Below are 20,742 nucleotides of genomic sequence, written 5' to 3' on the forward strand. Positions count from 1 at the left end.
TAAAGTTTTAACATCGTCAGCCCAAGCTGGGTTAACCACCGAAGTTATATCACAAAACAGTTCATTCGTCTCTAACGACTGAATGTTGAGTTTAACAAGGTCAGCACAAGTAGGTTTCTGACCAGCCAGGGTATCCATTTTAAACGACGCTTTATCATATGGTTTAAGGCCAAGTTCGCACATCAAATCACTTGAAACAAACGTCAACTGTGAACCAGGATCATGCTGACAATACACCAACTTCGATTTGCCAGTCATTGGATTCAAAACACGAGCAGCAACTGCTTTAACATTTCCAATCTTAACATTACGCACAGGAACTCTGGCACCAGCATCATCTTTGCCGATCGAATCCAGAGAATCACGTGACGTCACATAAAAATCATGCAAAAGAAAATAGTGTTTCCTATCGTTGTTAGGCCCACACTTACGACAGTTGTTTGCATGAACGCAATCCCTAACCATATGCTGGCGCAAACAATTCAAGCATTTGCCAGCTTTCACAATAACATCTCTCCGATCTTTAGGTGTCAAGCGCAAAAATTCTTTACAATTAGACAAAAAGTGATATTCGGCTTGACCACGTGACGAACAACAAATGCATGCCGGTAGGTCACTACGTCTGGCCACACCACCGCGCGGTGCGCCAACAGCAGTCGAGTACTGCGAACTCTCTGACATGACATTATCATGGGGTTTTACCGACGTCTGCCTAACCGGACATGAAGGCAATTTTCCTTTGCCAAACTTTTTAAAATGCTGCGACTCACCAGAATCGCCTATTAGCATAATGCTAAAATCAGTCGACTTGCGCGTTTCCTCCCGTACTACAAATCCAAACAAACTCTGAAAAGTAGGCTCATCAGTACCACCATACTGATCACCTAAAAAGTCAAGATAACGCTGCTTAGCGTCAAGCGGGAGTCGCTTAGCCAAATCCAAAACAAAACGTCCTTCTAATTGGTCACGCTGACCATAAGCTTGCGCGTAAAGCAGACACTGCGACAATTCATCTTTAAACTCTTTCAGATCACTGGAAGAGGTCGAAGTCAATTTGCTACCATAGCGATACTTTCTAATTTCTGGTTCTGCGAAAAGACCTCCACGAACCCCAAAACGCTGGGACAAGCGAGCTAACGACATTTCTATCCTGTCTTCTTCTGACAAGCCAGGAGTGTCGGAAACCAAATTAGCAATCGTTTGCGCAGCTGTTCTAACACAAGCTGCTTGTAACAAAGTCAAACGAGTTCCTTTAAAAGGCGAAGCTGCCATTAAGGCCGTAATACGACTTTTAAAGACGATAAATGGCATATTATTACCATCGTAACCAATCAAGGCCGCCTTATCGAAAAACGTCCTACTATTTTGATATTCAAAAAATCAATCCTGCTGTTGAGAACTCGATTTAGCGGGAGAAGACAAGCTATATCCCTTAAGGGGCTGAGGGGGTTCAGTCATATGCACAGCCCGATCACGATCCTCACAAACGTTAAAATCAGGAGACGCGATACGCCTCTCACAACCACCCAAATTACGTGTAGCTGGGCCATCAAAAACTAGCGGCGCAGAAAACTGTGAAGGGGGCAAAACATTACTTCTGATAGCGGCCCCGTAACCTGTACGCTCTGGGGGAGGAGTTCGGTTATAATTCGCAGACCTTGGCTCTACAGCCTTCGGAAGACCCTTAGCCGCGGCCCCGAGACCTCTTGAAACAGCTGGAAAACGTGTGGATTGTACTGGTCCACTCACGGACTGAACAGGCGTCTGGAAAAGGTTATGTAAATTAAACTGCGATTGATGTTCACTTCTGGAATGCCTAGAAGATCCCTTCTTAGAGCTACGCCGGGAGCCCACCTCTGATCGATATTCAGCTAAAGCTACCTCCTTACGTTGTTCAGCCCTCAACTGGGCGTCTTTGAGTGCGAACTCAGCAGCTCTCGCTTCGGCCTCAGCTCTCGCGGTGGCCTCAGCAGCTCTCGCTTCGGCCTCGGCTTGTATCTGGAGCTCCTCTCGTCTTAGCTGCAGGTTAATTTGTGCAACTATCCGTGACGAGCTCTCAGACATCCTAGTGCTTACATTTGAGGCGCTATTCTGAGGATGTATGTCAGCATCCAACCTATCTGAGAACTCACTTTCTTTTTGTTCGAAGTTATTTTTTAACGAGTTAAATTCAGGATCTACCCTATCACGAAGTTCTGCCAAGATTGCAGAGTTAAAAATTTTACTCAAGAGAGCATGGAAATGCCGTATAATTCCTCTTCTAAAGTAGATAAGTTAGATCGAAAAATTAACAGTTCCTGTTTATCACTCAAAGAACCTAGAGCTACAGAAAGTTCCCCAATTTGAGTCAAAATATCCCTTCTAAGATGCCGGGCCTCTCGAACTGACTTAGCCTCATCGTTACTGGGTCCCTCCCCAGAATGGCCTGCCCGACCGCAAAGAACATCACCAGGATTAAACTCAGTCGAGTCGACGGCGGCCGAGTCCCTGTCGCCACCGAGTGTAGACATATTAAATGTTGGGGCTAAATTTAACAATTAAAAAATTAAGTTACACAAACACACAAATTATTACAGTAGTTACAGTATAAAAAACTTAACTGCAAAGACCGTAAAAATACAAAAAGAATCTAAATGCACAATATCGTAGTTGTAAGGGTATATGAATGAAGTCCAAAAGTTCCACAAAACTTGCTTGGATTCGTTCACTTGAATCTTCAAGCACAGATCGATTGTCTTTAATCTTTTATCTTGCCAATGAATGTCAATGTAGTTTTTTCTTCAGAACCGACAAAGAAACGCCTTTAATTTTTAGCTTGGTTCTTCAGTACCAACTGAAAAGAAAAGTCTTTAATTTTCTTGTGCTTCAGTAGACTACCAACCAACAACTTCGTCTTTATTATTTCTTTGTGCTTCTAAGTTCCAACTGACAACAACGTCTTTTATTCTTTATGGTCACAGCGGTAAACCATAATCTCTTCGTGGGAAAATTGTAACATAAGATTCCCAATCCGTTCGTCTGTATGTAATGACCGAAAAAGAAACACTCCTTTGAAACGTCTATTCAAATAGTGTATTCCTGTAAAATTAGCCCGCGGCTATCGAAATCGGGATGCAACACCTCACACCACTAAAACTTGTCACTACAGAACAGATTACTTAGTTAAAAAACGGAACTTTTGTCCAGCTAGCAAGCAATAAGCACAACAGTTCAATATGCGGCCAACTTTCAAGCAACCATTTTACGAATGACTAGAATAATTTGCGATATCTCAAACTCACGTAAACAGTAACTGTGACGCAATAATGAAAGACATTGTCACGCAATTCAAACAGGTGTTCAAAGGTAATGATGCCATGTTTCATGTTTAAACAGGTTTGACACAAGTCTTACGAACGATGGTGCAATTTTGGCTCATGTTTCAGGAATTTCCATGACGTAAGATTCAGTAGACCTGAACGGTTTTTATATGACGTTTGATTTGGTGAATAATTGTCGGGAACAAAAGGTAGTCCCATACTTGATTTAATTGTCGGGTATGAGAAGATAAGGTTCTCATTGTAGGGAAACCGGGGCGTCTTTACGCGTTTACGTGTTTTAGCGTGAGTAGGGGAAGGTCGGGTTAGTTGAGCCACTTTTTGCATTTTTGCAATTTTTTTTTATATGAGTTGCTTTTATTTCTTCATTCACAGTGCTCTACCTTCTGCGTATATTAAACAATATTTGTAGGAAGTACAAGCCTTATCGAACAACGACAACCGGGTCCACAGGTGTTTAAAAACTAGTAGTCAAATGGCTCAACTAACACCACGGTAAGGGTTAGTTGAGCCACAGACTGCGGTTAGTTGAGCCTCATTTATTAATTTTGAAAACACAAATTTAATCACGTTTCTTTTCCAAGCCTTAGTTTAAATTTAAAGTAATAATATCAATGTATGAAAACAGGTTAACAATTGTTCCAAGAGTCGCTCGTAACTCAATTTGCAGATAAAATAATGAAGGTATTGCTACGGCATCCAAATAACACCATTTCATTATAGCTTGACCACGTTTATGAGCTTTTGTTGAGTTCTATGTAGTTCAAAGAGATTTATTGGACCGTAAACAGACTTATCCAACGGCTGCAATCTATGTAAGGTGTTTGAAGGTATTGTAAGCATTATAACGCCCTTTATACACTGGCTCAACTAACACCGAAGGCAGTGGCTCAACTAACACCTTAACTATACCGCCATGAAAATGTTAAAACTACAGCAAAACTTTATGGCACACCATGCCGCTTTTTATTCAGAACGTAGCTTGTTTGGTAAGCTACCAAACAAATTAAATGAAACTGTCTCAGTAACCAAGCAAAAAAATATTATTGGACATACCTCTATTTTTAAAATCTACTTTCCAAGGTCAAAACACAACTTTTTAACTTCAGCACCACAAATAATATCAATCGTCAACTCAAACCAGACGGGAGACCACGCGATAAAAAACTTTAAGATCACGTGACGATAAAATATGGTTACCTCACCACATTTAAGAATTAAAAGGGGTGGATCAACTAACCCAGTGGCTCAACTAACCCGAGCTTCCCCTACAGGGGCCAAAAATGTCAATATAGGCTTACTTCAAAAATTCCTAAACTGCTAAAGTGTAAAAAAAGAACTTATGGTGAAAATAGATTTGTCCAAATAACTAGACATTTTTGCCCTAATGATTTAATTAATAACTGCATTAGTAGGATATAGAGAAAAAAGCAAAAAAACTCATAAGGTTACCAGTAGGGCCTACTAAGCAGGCTTTTGAATCCTACCCATAGAGAAATGTGGCCTGTACATGCTAGTGAATAAGCTTACCTCTGCTCGCCAAATGTGCTCTTTTACACTTTCTTTTTTGCAAATGGTGAATCGAAATTTATCATTCTGCCCAAATTGCAATACCACATGCAATAGTTTCCAAAATCGATGATGATACATTTTTGATTTATTGGAAAATATAAATGCATCTCATAAATTATAACAATTATGTAAAGTTTGTAAACACGTGAAATGTCGAAACCTCATGGTAAGATTGATTTGCTTAAATCAGTGTTTCTCAACCTTTTCTGGCCCAACGCCCCCTTCATGAACTGACAAAATGTTACCGCCCCCCAACAAAAACGATTAATTACGAAAGGCGAACATAAAACAATAAATACTATTAATACGGTGCTACAAAAAGTGCTCCATGCCAAGCAAACGCTAAGCAGAGCGAATTACATCAAATATAGGATAGTTACCATTCTCTAAAACCCTTACAGCCTGTTTTACCCTAAAAGGGGGATTATCAGAAGGTCCTTATTCAAATAAAATTCTATTAGAATAAGAACCTTCTGATGATCCCCCTTCTAGGGTGAAACAGGCTGTAAGGGTTTTAGAGACTAGTAGGCTAACTATATTTGATGAAAAGCAAACATATATTTGCGAGCATGAAAACAGTATAGGCCTACTGGCAGAGATGGGCAAGATCACCAGTATTGGTGATCTTGAAGATCAAGATCAAGATCACCAAGAATAGGTGATCTTGAAGATCAAGATCAAGATCACCAAACTATGTGATCTTGAAGATCAAGATCAAGATCGTGATCTTGAAGATCAAGATCACTTTCAAGATCACTTTTTGTGTACTTGAAAAAAAAAATGAAGTTTTTGATCAGTAATGTTGCAAAAAATAATTACTATAAGCAACCTGGGTAAAGGTATATAGTTGGTATTGCTAACTTTTATTTTTAACTACTCGATCGCTGGCCTAAGAATTGTGATAAGTTAGTGACTGTTGCTATTAGGCCTATCAATTGTTGATGTAGTTTGCGTAGAATCGCAACGTCACACCCAAGGCCGAGGTTAATTACAGTTGTTCTGAAAAAGTCGCAAAATTTGCAATTAGTTTTATACGTTTTATTTATAATAAATAAATAAAAATAAACTTTGAACTGCATCATTTTTTACCAAATTTTTGTCTGGTTCGTGGGAGTTTTTATTCGTGTTACTAAGCAGTTTTAACTTTCACTGTATTATGTCAATGTTTATTGCACCATTTACCTATCTGGCAACCTTGATGCTGTTGTCTGCTATCAAAAACGTTCAGAGGCCTGAGGTCAGACAAACCGCTCCATACTCAGACTTTAAACAAGTCTTGGTCTGGTTGATTTGCTGCAATACACCACTTTACATGACCAAAGTCGGCGTCCTAGAGTCCAGATTTTTTAACACCGCCATTCTAGAGTTTTGAAACATCTAAAATTGAGTCAAAGAAAGAAAACATTTCTTTAAAATTCACACATGGAAATTGTGAACAAAATTAAATCATTTTTTATTATGCGTCAACATAAAGTACACGGAAGTTGACTTCTTTATTATGACCAACACAGAAAACTTTTTCAATTTTGAAATGGCAACACTGACCAGATTAGACGGAGACTATCGTCTTTTGTTGGACACATATTATATTAACAGTGGCTTAATGTTAGTAGTTGCCACTAACTGCTTTGTACAGTACGAGTTCTAAAAAAATGCCTTTATTTAGGAAGTAAAATTCAATTTTAAAGTGATCTTGATCTTATTGTTCTTCAAGATCAAGATCACACAAAAAAAAGTGATCTTAGATCAAGATCAAGATCACCAAAAAAAAAGTGATCTTGAAGATCAAGATCAAGATCACGATCTTGATCTTCAAGATCACTTGTGATCTTCAAGATCAAGATCACGCCCATCTCTGCCTACTGGTAGTCAGTGTGAACCTTTGGCTTGGTGAGAAAGTGCCAGTTTCTTCACATCGGGTGTGAAGCCAGTGAGAAACATTCGAAGATCACCTCTTATGGATATGTCAAGTGGATTTCGTTGTTTGGTATGTAGCAAAACAACACAGAGCTTGAATTCCTTTTCCACCAGGTATGCGGTAGGAAATGCTACCACGAAGATACGAGTTCTTTGACGAAATCGTTACGCTGGGCGGTAGATGGGTTAAACCAGAATGCCTCCTAATAATGAAAACGTCCCCCTTAAGCCGATGTAATCATACCGCCCCCGTGAAAAATCAAAACGCCCCCCGGGGGGCGGTAACGCCCCCGTTGAGAACCACTGGCCTAAATAATTGGACATTTTTTCCCAAATTCGCTACGGTTTTTTTCTTTTTCAGCGGGGAGCGACCTAAGGCTATAGTAACTATTGCATATTCTTTTATTCCGTTCAGCTTGTAAAACCATTTTTGTTGGTTTCTGTCATATTTTAATAATTAATCATGTACAGAAGTTTGGTGACAACACGCCCCGGGGTGGAGCGTGTTGTCACAGCTCATCCACCACTCAACATGCATTTTTGAAAATAAAACAAACGGAATAATCTGGAAAAACTTTATCTGTTGCTAAAAGAGGTCGAATGATACCTCTTTCAGCTACTATTTAACATCTCGATACCATTGGTACAGTACGAGATACATGTTGATTTATAAAAATTGTGACAACACGCCGCGGTTTGCCCTACTCAGCCTTCGGCACTATGGACTCGTGGCCAGTAGGGTGGCCAGTTCCTTTCTGTCGGCCGCCTTTCTTGCAGCAATTTCCCCATCCAATTTATTACACTCTAGGTGCGCGGTGTATTCAACAACCACCTGAAGCCGGGAGTCGAACCAGGTTTGCATAATTGGAATACCAACGCCTTATCCGTTGCGCTATCCCACTTTAATTTAATGCAATGTTTATTGCACATTGACCTTGGCTGCGGTGTCCGAGCTTGAATGATGTGGATGCAGCTCTTCGTTTAAATTTTGCAGTTTGGTAAATAAAGTGGAAGCTTAAGATACTTCGAAAAGTCAGCATTGTTTGTATTGCTCTTCTTGCTTTAGCTAATCTATATCTTCCACCGGTAAATAAAATGCATCTAAAGACGGTAGCCTACACTTCCCGCCAGTCAGAACCTGCAAAGTAGACTAATGAATTTAATCATGAGCCAGTGTTTGTGGTGGCAAAGTAGAACGATCTTCTAAAAAAATGTAGGCTACATTAGCTGCTTCGCCCAACGGGGTTAACAATAGGGTGGAGTGAAAAAAGAAAATTTTGATTTTTGCTCTGTAATAGCGATTAAAAGTTGTAGTGTGGCTTGACTATTAAGCTTTGAAAATTTCAGCGTTTTAAAATAAAGTTTTCGTCTGCCGCAAGCAAGTTCAAGATTACAAGGGATGTGCTGATTAAATATCACAATTTGCTTCAGATTTTTTTCCGCAACAAAACCATCGCATGTGACGTCATAGAGGATATTTCTTACGATTCAATTAGTCCATTTAAGCAACATAATCGGAAATATGCAATTCTTAAAAAGGGCCTGAAAAAGCCATTGCAGCGGTTTGTATGTCTGTTGCATTTTAATGAATTACCACTGAGACACTTGATGCATTATCTTGATGGAGTTACATCTGGTCCACTAAGTTTTTCTGGCTCCATTGGTGAAAAACTTGAAGACTGTGACAGTTTACCAGTCACAGAGTTTGAGGCTGTTGATATTCAACTGCCTTCAATTGACGTGAGCTTAAGCACAGACCAGCAGTAGCCTACTGTACTTGTATGGCATCTGTAAAGCAATTAGCTCAGGGCGTTGTGATGCCAAGCTTGCCTATTGTAATCCAAGAAAGATGAATCACTCCAGATGGCTGACAACAACCAATCGCATTTTGAAGCTTTATGTTTCACGAAACAATCCCTGTAAAATCTGAGAGCGTTGGTCTTCTTCATCGTGTATCACACGGCCGTAGCCCAGAGCATCACGCAGGCTCTTGCTCTATCGTTGAACTCGGCCAAATCCTGTGCAGAGCACCTTGCTTTTAGGTCAGGGCATTCGAGTAGATGTTGCATCGTTTGCTCCTGTCCGCATTTGCAACTTGTGCTCCCCATGGAATACCCCCAGTGTCTCATCAAGGTTTTACACCTGCCAATACCAGTTCTTAAGCGGTTGAGGCATCGCCAATACTTCCACGGTTCACGTTTTCTGGGAGGAAGGCTCTCCATGGGTGTGAGCTCCATATTGGCCAATGTCGGTCCGGCTGCCAGTCTCTCCTGCCATAGTTGAACCCGCACATTGGCGGCGACATCGTCATGACCTAATGGGACAACTGAAGCAAGGAAACTTTTGGTGGAGTAGCCTACATTGCCAAGTTATACGCTCCAACGTGGTTTGCAGTGAAAACGCAACCTTCCTGTACTACTTACTGTAAAGGAGCTAAACACTTTGTTTCACGTAGTTAAAAAGTCGCGCTGTCTTAGCGCTGAACTAAAAGCAATAGTTGTCCCTGGTATCAACCGAAATGCCTTTTTTGCTCACCAAGAGAACCTATTGCTGTGGATGTTGGTAGATGAACGTCTGTACAACAGAAAATTAGCACTGAGAAGGATACTTTCCAGAAAACAAGGTCATGGAGATTCCATTCGTCTCTTTAAAGTTCCACTCTTGATCTTTGAAGCAAACGAATACTTTGAACTGATTGATTGGCAGCATACAGAGAAATATGAACTACCGCTAACTCGAGACATACCGGACAGTCAGTTAATGTCCTTCATTCAAGATGCTGCAGCTCCAGAGCTTGAATTTCCTAGCTATCCGTGTCACACGCAAGCCATGGAAGGGGCCGTGCGCCTCGTTACTGAAGCAGCATCTGCGGTGTGTGGGCAAAAACAACGGGAGGGATTTATTCGAAGTAGACTGCAGTCAAAATTAGAAATGCCTGTATTCAATACAAAACGAGAGTTTTTGGCAAATGGAGTGCTTAATGAGATTTAAACTCATGGGAGTCGGCAGAGAGGGGCACTTGTCCCCCTGGATTTGGGTTTTATAAACGTTTCTTTCCTTATGAAAACGATACTTTCAAAAATGTTTCTTACCTTTGGGCGATAATATCTTTTTCATCCAATTTTTTTCGAAGTAAACCAACATTTTTCCAGGACTATTTTTTTGCGCTTTCGGAAACTATCGCTAAGTATGCCTTGGAAATATCTTTAATTGTAACGTTTTCGCTCGTGCCGTCCAAATTTACGTTACATTTCATCAATACACTTAGCTACGTTGCACTCGTTGTAGCTCACAAGATGAAATTTGGCTTAAAAGATGTTTGCCCCCTCCCCCTGCAATATTTCTGCCAACGCCCATGTACTGTATAAGCTGATGATTTAAAAAGCGTTTACAATATTTATATGGGATCAAAAGTAAACAGGCAACCGAAATCTCAATATTGTCATATTAAGAAAAACACTTTTCTACTGTAGTTTGCTTTACCTTCATTGCACATACTTGCTTAAACTGTGGTGATGAACTTGTGAAAGGAACAGAAATTTGAAGAAAATAGCTTAAAATCCGTGTTTTTTCTTATCAGTTGATCATATACATGCAACAAGCGTTCTAAAAGACGTATTTTCCACTGCATTGCAACGATTTATGTGTAATTTACAACTCTGATATTGTTAGATAGAAGTACCGAAGGTAGAAGTTAGATAAAAGTGACGATCTGCTAATTGTGATGACGTCATAGCTCCAAAATACCAGTGAAAACTTCAATGGACTTGCGGCAGACGTAAACGTTGATCAAAATCAAAAATATTTCAGCATGTGAATACATTTACCACATCACAACTTTTAGTAACTATTACAGATTGATTCTATCAACTTTCATTTTTAACCTATGTTTCACTCCACCCTAGTTAACAATCTATCTTGATGTTCCATCACAAAGATGAAAAGTTGCAAGTTCCTTGAAAGGAAATAACAAAGTTTAAGCTCGTGGTAGCCTATTGGCGTATAATCTTCATATAGTTCACTCGTCAAACCTCAAAGATTCTTAAGTTTTGCATTTCATTATGATCTTACTGTAATTCCGCAATCAATCTAGTCTTTCGTTAACATTGAAAACAATTGTTACTTCAAAACAAAACGTAGATTAAAGATTTCAGCAGGTAACCTAGATTATGGCTGAGATTTCGTTTGGACAAATAAGGCCAGGATTTAGTGTTAGGGTTATTTGAGATTTTTCTCTTTAGGGTTGTCGTCGTTCCGAGGAAACTGCCAATGGTTATAATGCAGAGAGGTTATTTTGTTGAATTGCAAGCAAACAGACAATGCAGAAACATCCCGTCAGTCCGCCCGGTCAGCTCAGTTGGTTAGCGTGTGACTTCGTGAACGAAAAAGCTTCAAGATCAAGCGGCGCTGGTTCGACTTTTGGGGTGTGCGCTTAAGCAACGTATTCTAAGAACTGCTCTCCTTTCAGCGGCACCTAGTGGATGGAATAATTTCCCAGCAATAACATTTCAACAGTCGGAATACTTCGCTCTGCCAATCTCGGTAACCGACCTTGCGTCAAAAACTTCTACAAGTATGCAAAACTACCAGAAATAATCTATTAAGGCCATGCCAGTCCGAGGATAAGGATTCAAAACCAACCAACCATGACAATTTTCCTTTGACATAAAATCCAAACGTTTTCAGCTGACACCATGTCGCTTTTATTAAACAGTTTTGAAAAACTGCTTTATTTTGCACTGAATTTAACATCGTTGCAAAGCAAATTACAAAACAAGTATAACAACCATAGCTATAATACGTTATAATATAACGTATTATATATATAGCTCATCATCATCATCATCGGCCATGCCTGAATAAGGCGCCGGCTACCGTGAGTCTCCACAACGATCGATTGTCCATACTTCTAATTAGGTTTTCTAACTTTTGATTTGTCCATGTTGAAAAATTTTTGAAGATTTCCAAACGTGGACGTCCCCGGTGCCTCTGACCAGGAAATCGCCCCATCATTGCCGAGTGTTCAATTCCGCGTTTGCGGTAGACATGCCCGATAAATGTCATTTGCCTTTTTTTGATAGTTGTGATGAGGACGCCAGGGGTGCACCCAGAGCGTCTCCACACTTCTTCGTTAGTGATTTTATCCATCCAGTTAATTCCCATCATTCTACGAATGAACCAAATTTCAGCACTGTTGATCTTCTTCTCAATCTTCGGGCATACAGTCCAGGATTCACAGCCATATAGCAGAACTGACCAAATGTACACATGTAAAATTCTTATTCTAGTGTTTAGAGAGATTGAATTAGATTTCAGTATTTTGTCCATTTAGATGAAAGCTTGTTTGAATTGTGCAATTCTTGATTTTACGTCGCTCCAGCATCGACCATTTGAAGTGACCATAGAACCCAGATAGTTGAAACTATTTACTTGTGAGACTGTTGTATTTTGTATTTTGATAGTGCATACTGGAGTTATATCTTTTGATGAGATGGTCATGCAGAAGGTTTTTGTTGCATTCAAATTAAGTCCAAGGTTCTCACTTTGCTTAATGACTATGTCGAGTAAATTTTGTAAACTGGAGTTTGATGAGGCGATTAGTACTGTGTCGTCTGCGTATCTTATGTTGTTGAAGTGTTGTCCGCCTACAGAGACGCCTTCTTCGTCATCTAGATGTCGTAAGATCATTTCGCCGTAGAGTGAGAAAAGATCAGGTGAAACTACGCACCCCTGTCTAACACCTCTCCGAATTTGTGTCCACTTGCTCAGCTCGCCATCTATCCGGACTGCTGCTGATTGATCATAATATACATGGAAAATAATAAATGAAATCACTGGCCGTACAAACAAAAAACATAATATACAATACGCAACCAACTTTTTATTAAGTAATGGCCATGAAGTTACAACCGACCCGGTGCAAATAAGTGATACATTTAACACATATTTTACTCAAGTGGGACCTTCACTTGCAGCCAAAGTTCCAAAAGCCACTTCTAATCCATTGTGCTTGATGAGAGGCAGACTTCTCAATTCCCTGCACCTAGAAAATACTGATGAAATGGAAATTTTAAGCATTGTCAACAGCTTAGATAACAAAAAAGCAACTGGTCCAGATGGCATCACTATTAAAACAATAAAAAGATTGAAATATGTCATAAGCCCAATCTTAGCTTCTATAATAAATGAATCTATGACAATTGGTAAATTCCCTGATAGCTATAAAATTGCAAGGGTGATACCCCTTCATAAAGGGGGAGTAAAAAATAAAGTTGATCAATACAGGCCTATTTCCATCTTAACATGTTTCTCCAAAATCTTTGAAAAAATCATTCATAAAAGATTAGTAAATTTTTTTGAAAAATTCAATGTTTTGTCCCAACAACAGTTTGGATTCAGAGGTGGACATTCAACCACATTAGCTGCTACGGATATCTATGAACAACTACTACAAAATTGCGATGATGGTTTTACTACATGTAGTATCTTTATTGATCTTTCCAAAGCATTCGACACCGTTGACCATGAAATCCTTTTAAAGAAATTAGATTATTATGGCATCAGAGGAAATGCCTATAATTTATTAAAATCTTACTTAAATCGCCGTTACCAGTTTGTGCAGATTGGTACTACAAATTCTAAATATGAAGAAATCAAATGTGGTGTACCCCAAGGCTCAGTTCTTGGTCCACTGTTGTTCATTATCTACATTAATGACCTTAATCACGCTTCTGAATTTGAGACTCGTTTGTTTGCTGATGATACACTACTATGTATTAAGGATAAAAGCCCTAGTAGATTGCAAGAAAAAGTGAATTCTAACCTCCTAATGATTCAAAACTGGATGCATACAAACAAGTTAACAATTAATGTAAGCAAAACCAAATACATGTTGTTTGGATCAAAGTTTGTCCGAGAAAATTCAAATCTAGAAATAACTTTTCAAAATACCAGTTTGCAACGCACAAACACCTACAAATACTTAGGAATAACATTTGATGAGTCGTTATCATGGAAACAGCAGATCAATATAATCTCAACACAACTTTCTCAAAGCTGTGGTGCTCTATATCGATTAAAAAAGTGCGTAAATTCCCAGACATTAAGAGCAGTTTACTATGCTCTAGTTCACTCCCACCTAATGTATGGTATCATCTGTTGGGGTCGTGCTTCTAAAACGGAACTGTATCCTTTAAATCTGGTACACAATCGCATCATTCGCTGTTTAAACTTCACCAAGATTAAGGACAGAATTCCCACCAAATCTCTGTTCAATAAAAGCAACTTGCTACAAGTCGAAGACATGTTTGTAATAGAAGTATGTAAGTTTGTTTATAAAAGCAATAAAGGAAATCTACCAGCAATTTTTTCTGAGTACTTTCGTCCTAGTAATGAAACTCATAACTATAATACCAGAGGTGCTATGAAAGATATACTTTTTAAACCAAGAATGCATACAAAGCTTGGCCAACGCTCAATTAAATTTCTTGGAACAAACACTTGGAACAAATTACCGGAACAGCTAAGAAAAATTCAAACAATTAGTATGTTTTCCAAAAAGTTAAAACTGCACTTAATGTCTGGGTATAAGTAACTGATATAGTGCCATCAAACTGTTTTTACTTATTCTCGCCGTATCTCGCTAATTACTGTATATTCGCTTTTGTCTTACCAGTATGCTGTGTTGTATGTATAGCCTATGCCATTTTGTATTTCTACATCACTTCTTGTATTCCTGTTTTATATTGCACTGTTAAATTTCGTGTGTGTATTGTTTTTTATGTTGTAATGTATACAATATATATTTGCGTTCAACTCCGACACCGTTCCATGTCAAATAAGTTATGACACCACACAGGTGTGGCAGACTAGATGACCAGTTCGGTCCTTCTGCCACTCCCATCATCATCAGCAAACATTAAAACAACCTAGTTCACATTGTAATCTTGTATTGTTTTTACCACATGTGCTGTTGATGCAAATAAAAGAACTTCTCTCTCTCTCATATAAAGTACAAAAATGAAACTGAACTTTCTAAATTAATTTGGTCATTGAAATGTAATAATCAAGAATACAAAATCAACTGGAAAATTATTGCCCATTCGAAACCATACCGCTGCGGATCGAGAAGATGTGATTTGTGCCTTACTGAAAAAGTTTTAATTGCAACTGCCGATCAATCAATTTGTATCAACAAGAGAGATGAAATTGTATCAAAATGTAGACATCGCAACAAATTTAAATTAAAAAATTATCGTTAGTATTGCTTGTGACGCACTTTTCATGTTTATTGCATTTTTTCCATCTTCGTAATTAGCCTACGCTCAATTGCTGCTTCCTATAGAACATGCCTATTGCTTTTTGCATTCGCTTTAATTTATTTACCACAATATCGCATATTTTTCTTAACCATTGCCTTTTTTCACTCCCTTTCCTTTTTCAAAAAATTATATTTAATTTGTTATTCAGACGTCACAATGAATGATTGTCCGCTTTTTCTTAGCAACATCTTCAAAACATTTCTAAATTTTGCTTGAAAAAAGAAATTGCCTTTGACGTATAGCTTTTAATTTTCTGCTTATGTGTTTTTCAGTATGCGCCTGATGATTGTACCTTGCAGTACATGAAACCAATGGTAGCGCAAACTTTTTGTAGTTGATTAAATAATGGTTTACATTAGCTCTGTCTTTTAAACATTGAGCACTTTTATTTGCAACTGCTGCAATCAATTTCTGGATTATTACATGTATATATATTATATTATATAGCTATATATAATTTGAGAAATTGCGATCGTTATGGGCGATATGAATGCCAAAGTAGGCGAAAGACGATACGGAGATGTTATCGGGCCGTATGGCCTTGGTATCATGAATGAACCTGGCGAAACCTGGGCAAATTGGTGCAATGCGAACGGAGAGACTGTAATGAACACATGGTTCCGTAATCACCCGAGAAGACTTTGGACATGGAAAAGCCCTGCAGGCAATATCAAAAATCAAATTGACTATGTCACTATAAACAAGCGTTTCAGAAGCGTTATCTCGAACTGTCGAGCGCTCCCGGGCGCAGATTGTAACAGCGACCACAACCCCGTGGTAGCCACGCTCCGGGTAAAACTACGCAAGAACTCAACAAACAAACAACAAAACTCTCCAAAATTAGACTACGAGCAGTTATTGGCAAACTCCCAATTACAATCCGACTACAACGTAGAGGTCAAGAACAGGTACGCTGCCCTGTGTGACTCAACTATGAATAAAGAAAGCTCTGACGACTTGTCTTCAAAATTGACAGCTCTTCGTACCGCCATCACAGAATCGGCCGAAGCAGTTATACCGCACAAAGCAAAAGCTGCCAATCAAGTATGGATGACCGACGAAGTTCTAAAGCTCATGGATAAGAGAAGAGAATCGAAGAAAGATCTGAAAAATTTCAACTCACTAAATAAGAAAATCAAAACTCGATGTAAACAACTGAAAGAACGATGGTGGAACCAACAGTGTGACGAGATTGAGCGTAGGCCATCCATTGCTCACATCCAAGTGAAGAAGATGCAAATGAACTCTGTGCACTCCTGCACAGGCTGCATCAAAGCCAAGAACGGTAACATCTTGCTGGAGAAGGATGAAATCCTCGAGAGATGGGCTGAATATATCAGAGACTTGTTCGACGATGCTCGTGGAAACAAACCTGCGATATCGAAAGAGATGGATGGACCATCGATTCTAGAAAGTGAAATACGTCACGCTATAAAGAAAGCCAAATTGAAAAAAGCTCCAGGTCCTGACGCTGTGCATACAGAAACCCTTAAGGTTTTAGACGATTTTGGAATAAAAAAGTTGACTGAAATCGCGAATGAGATTTATGACAGCGGAAAAATTCCGGAGGACCTAGGACCTAGAAAACATACTAATTGTTTGAATTTTTCTTAGCTGTTCCGGTAATTTGTTCCAAGTGTTTGTTCCAAGAAATTTAATTGAGCGTTGGCCAAGCTTTGTATGCATTCTTGGTTTAAAAAGTATATCTTTCATAGCACCTCTGGTATTATAGTTATGAGTTTCATTACTAGGACGAAAGTACTCAGAAAAAATTGCTGGTAGATTTCCTTTATTGCTTTTATAAACAAACTTACATACTTCTATTACAAACATGTCTTTGACTTGTAGCAAGTTGCTTTTATTGAACAGAGATTTGGTGGGAATTCTGTCCTTAATCTTTGTGAAGTTTAAACAGCGAATGATGCGATTGTGTACCAGATTTAAAGGATACAGTTCCGTTTTAGAAGCACGACCCCAACAGATGATACCATACATTAGGTGGGAGTGAACTAGAGCATAGTAAACTGCTCTTAATGTCTGGGAATTTACGCACTTTTTTAATCGATATAGAGCACCACAGCTTTGAGAAAGTTGTGTTGAGATTATATTGATCTGCTGTTTCCATGATAACGACTCATCAAATGTTATTCCTAAGTATTTGTAGGTGTTTGTGCGTTGCAAACTGGTATTTTGAAAAGTTATTTCTAGATTTGAATTTTCTCGGACAAACTTTGATCCAAACAACATGTATTTGGTTTTGCTTACATTAATTGTTAACTTGTTTGTATGCATCCAGTTTTGAATCATTAGGAGGTTAGAGTTCACTTTTTCTTGCAATCTACTAGGGCTTTTATCCTTAATACATAGTAGTGTATCATCAGCAAACAAACGAGTCTCAAATTCAGAAGCGTGAGTAAGGTCATTAATGTAGATAATGAACAACAGTGGACCAAGAACTGAGCCTTGGGGTACACCACATTTGATTTCTTCATATTTAGAATTTGTAGTACCAATCTGCACAAACTGGTAACGGCGATTTAAGTAAGATTTTAATAAATTATAGGCATTTCCTCTGATGCCATAATAATCTAATTTCTTTAAAAGGATTTCATGGTCAACGGTGTCGAATGCTTTGGCAAGATCAATAAAGATACTACATGTAGTAAAACCATCATCGCAATTTTGTAGTAGTTGTTCATAGATATCCGTAGCAGCTAATGTGGTTGAATGTCCACCTCTGAATCCAAACTGTTGTTGGGACAAAACATTGAATTTTTCAAAAAAATTTACTAACCTTTTATGAATGATTTTTTCAAAGATTTTGGAGAAACATGTTAAGATGGAAATAGGCCTGTATTGATCAACTTTATTTTTTACTCCCCCTTTATGAAGGGGTATCACCCTTGCAATTTTATAGCTATCAGGGAATTTACCAATTGTCATAGATTCATTTATTATAGAAGCTAAGATTGGGCTTATGACATATTTCAATCTTTTTATTGTTTTAATAGTGATGCCATCTGGACCAGTTGCTTTTTTGTTATCTAAGCTGTTGACAATGCTTAAAATTTCCATTTCATCAGTATTTTCTAGGTGCAGGGAATTGAGAAGTCTGCCTCTCATCAAGCACAATGGATTAGAAGTGGCTTTTGGAACTTTGGCTGCAAGTGAAGGTCCCACTTGAGTAAAATATGTGTTAAATGTATCACTTATTTGCACCGGGTCGGTTGTAACTTCATGGCCATTACTTAATGAAAAGTTGGTTGCGTATTGTATATTATGTTTTTTGTTTGTAGGCTACGGCCAGTGATTTCATTTATTATTTTCCATGTATATTATGATCAATCAGCAGCAGTCCGGATAGATGGCGAGCTGAGCAAGTGGACACAAATTCGGAGAGGTGTTAGACAGGGGTGCGTAGTTTCACCTGATCTTTTCTCACTCTACGGCGAAATGATCTTACGACATCTAGATGACGAAGAAGGCGTCTCTGTAGGCGGACAACACTTGAACAACATAAGATACGCAGACGACACAGTACTAATCGCCACATCAAACTCCAGTTTACAAAATTTACTCGACATAGTCATTAAGCAAAGTGAGAACCTTGGACTTAATTTGAATGCAACAAAAACCTTCTGCATGACCATCTCATCAAAAGATATAACTCCAGTATGCACTATCAAAATACAAAATACAACAGTCTCACAAGTAAATAGTTTCAACTATCTGGGTTCTATGGTCACTTCAAATGGTCGATGCTGGAGCGACGTAAAATCAAGAATTGCACAATTCAAACAAGCTTTCATCTAAATGGACAAAATACTGAAATCTAATTCAATCTCTCTAAACACTAGAATAAGAATTTTACATGTGTACATTTGGTCAGTTCTGCTATATGGCTGTGAATCCTGGACTGTATGCCCGAAGATTGAGAAGAAGATCAACAGTGCTGAAATTTGGTTCATTCGTAGAATGATGGGAATTAACTGGATGGATAAAATCACTAACGAAGAAGTGTGGAGACGCTCTGGGTGCACCCCTGGCGTCCTCATCACAACTATCAAAAAAAGGCAAATGACATTTATCGGGCATGTCTACCGCAAACGCGGAATTGAACACTCGGCAATGATGGGGCGATTTCCTGGTCAGAGGCACCGGGGACGTCCACGTTTGGAAATCTTCAAAAATCTTTCAACATGGACAAACCAAAAGTTAGAAAACCTAATTAGAAGTATGGACAATCGATCGTTGTGGAGACTCACGGTAGCCGGCGCCTTATTCAGGCATGGCCGATGATGATGATGATGAGCTATATATATAATACGTTATATTATAACGTATTATAGCTATGGTTGTTATACTTGTTTTGTAATTTGCTTTGCAACGATGTTAAATTCAGTGCAAAATAAAGCAGTTTTTCAAAACTGTTTAATAAAAGCGACATGGTGTCAGCTGAAAACGTTTGGATTTTATGTCAAAGGAAAATTGTCATGGTTGGTTGGTTTTGAATCTTTATCCTCGGACTGACATGGCCTTAATAGATTATTTCTGGTAGTTTTGCATACTTGTAGAAGTTTTTGACGCAAGGTCGGTTACCGAGTGTTATAGTCGTCATTTTATTTACGTTGAATATATGTAACTCGTGACCAGCGTCACTACATAATCACAGTTCAGCGTTTTCTGGTACAGACGTTGGAATTGATTACTACCGCACTGCGCGTGTGATCAATTAAGCGTTCTGTACCACGTTCCTTAGTTGATTGTTTTGCGTTTCTTTCTTGATATATATTGAGTTGTTTTTGTGCACATAAGTGAGTAAGTAACAAGAGGTAAATGGTTTTCTCACTTGGTTGGCTATCGCTACAATTATTATTGTTTATTTTATATTAAACGTCTGGAAATACAACAGACATTTAACTGGCGTCGTCGGCAGGATCTTTACAGAATTTCTACAGGATTTTAGAAGCATGGAGAAACTGATCGAAGTCCTGCAACAACAAATTGCCAACCAAGAACGCCAGACGAAGGAGCAAATTGCCAGACAAGAAGAACGTCACCAAGAACAAGTACAACGTCACCAAGAACAAGAACAACGTCATCAAGATCAAATTGCCAACCAAGAAAAGCGCCACCTTGAACAACTACGAGAAATACGAGCCTAAACTTCAAGACCACAACCAACAACAATAAAACAACAGGTATCTTTACCTAAGTTCGTAACGTTCGATGCCACCACTGAACTGTGGGCAGACTATTGGAAGAGGTTTAACACCTTTGTAGCAGCACATTCAGTCGCACAAGACAAAATGCCGCAGGTTTTTCTCACCAATCAATCACCTACAATCTACAAAATGTTAACAAATTTAGCTGCGCAGGAAACAAACCCAAAAGAAGTCAACGATCTCACCATGACGGAAATTACAAATTACATGGCTCAACAATTCGACCCAAAACGCTTCATCGTGAGGGAGCGATTCCGTTTCTGGAGCGAAATGAAGCGCAAGCCCGGTGAAACAGCTCAAGAACTAGCCATCCGCATACGCCAGGCAGCTGCCACCTGTGACTTCTCGTCCATTTCAAATCCATTGGACGAAGCTTTACGTACTCGTTTT

The 20,742-nt window shown here is 38.8% G+C and overlaps 1 protein-coding gene across 1 annotated transcript; it reads left to right on the forward strand.

Annotated features, from left to right (window-relative positions):
- Positions 1-15,613: 15,613 nt before the first annotated feature.
- On the forward strand, positions 15,614-18,311 carry LOC145766753 (uncharacterized). Its single transcript, XM_082578459.1, has 2 exons — positions 15,614-16,724; positions 18,211-18,311. Exons 1-2 carry the CDS (start codon positions 15,614-15,616, stop codon positions 18,309-18,311), a joined length of 1,212 nt encoding a protein of 403 aa, XP_082434585.1.
- Positions 18,312-20,742: the final 2,431 nt, after the last annotated feature.

This window comes from Aplidium turbinatum, chromosome 3 (genome assembly GCF_918807975.1).
Source record: "Aplidium turbinatum chromosome 3, kaAplTurb1.1, whole genome shotgun sequence".
Classification (NCBI taxonomy): domain Eukaryota; kingdom Metazoa; phylum Chordata; class Ascidiacea; order Aplousobranchia; family Polyclinidae; genus Aplidium; species Aplidium turbinatum.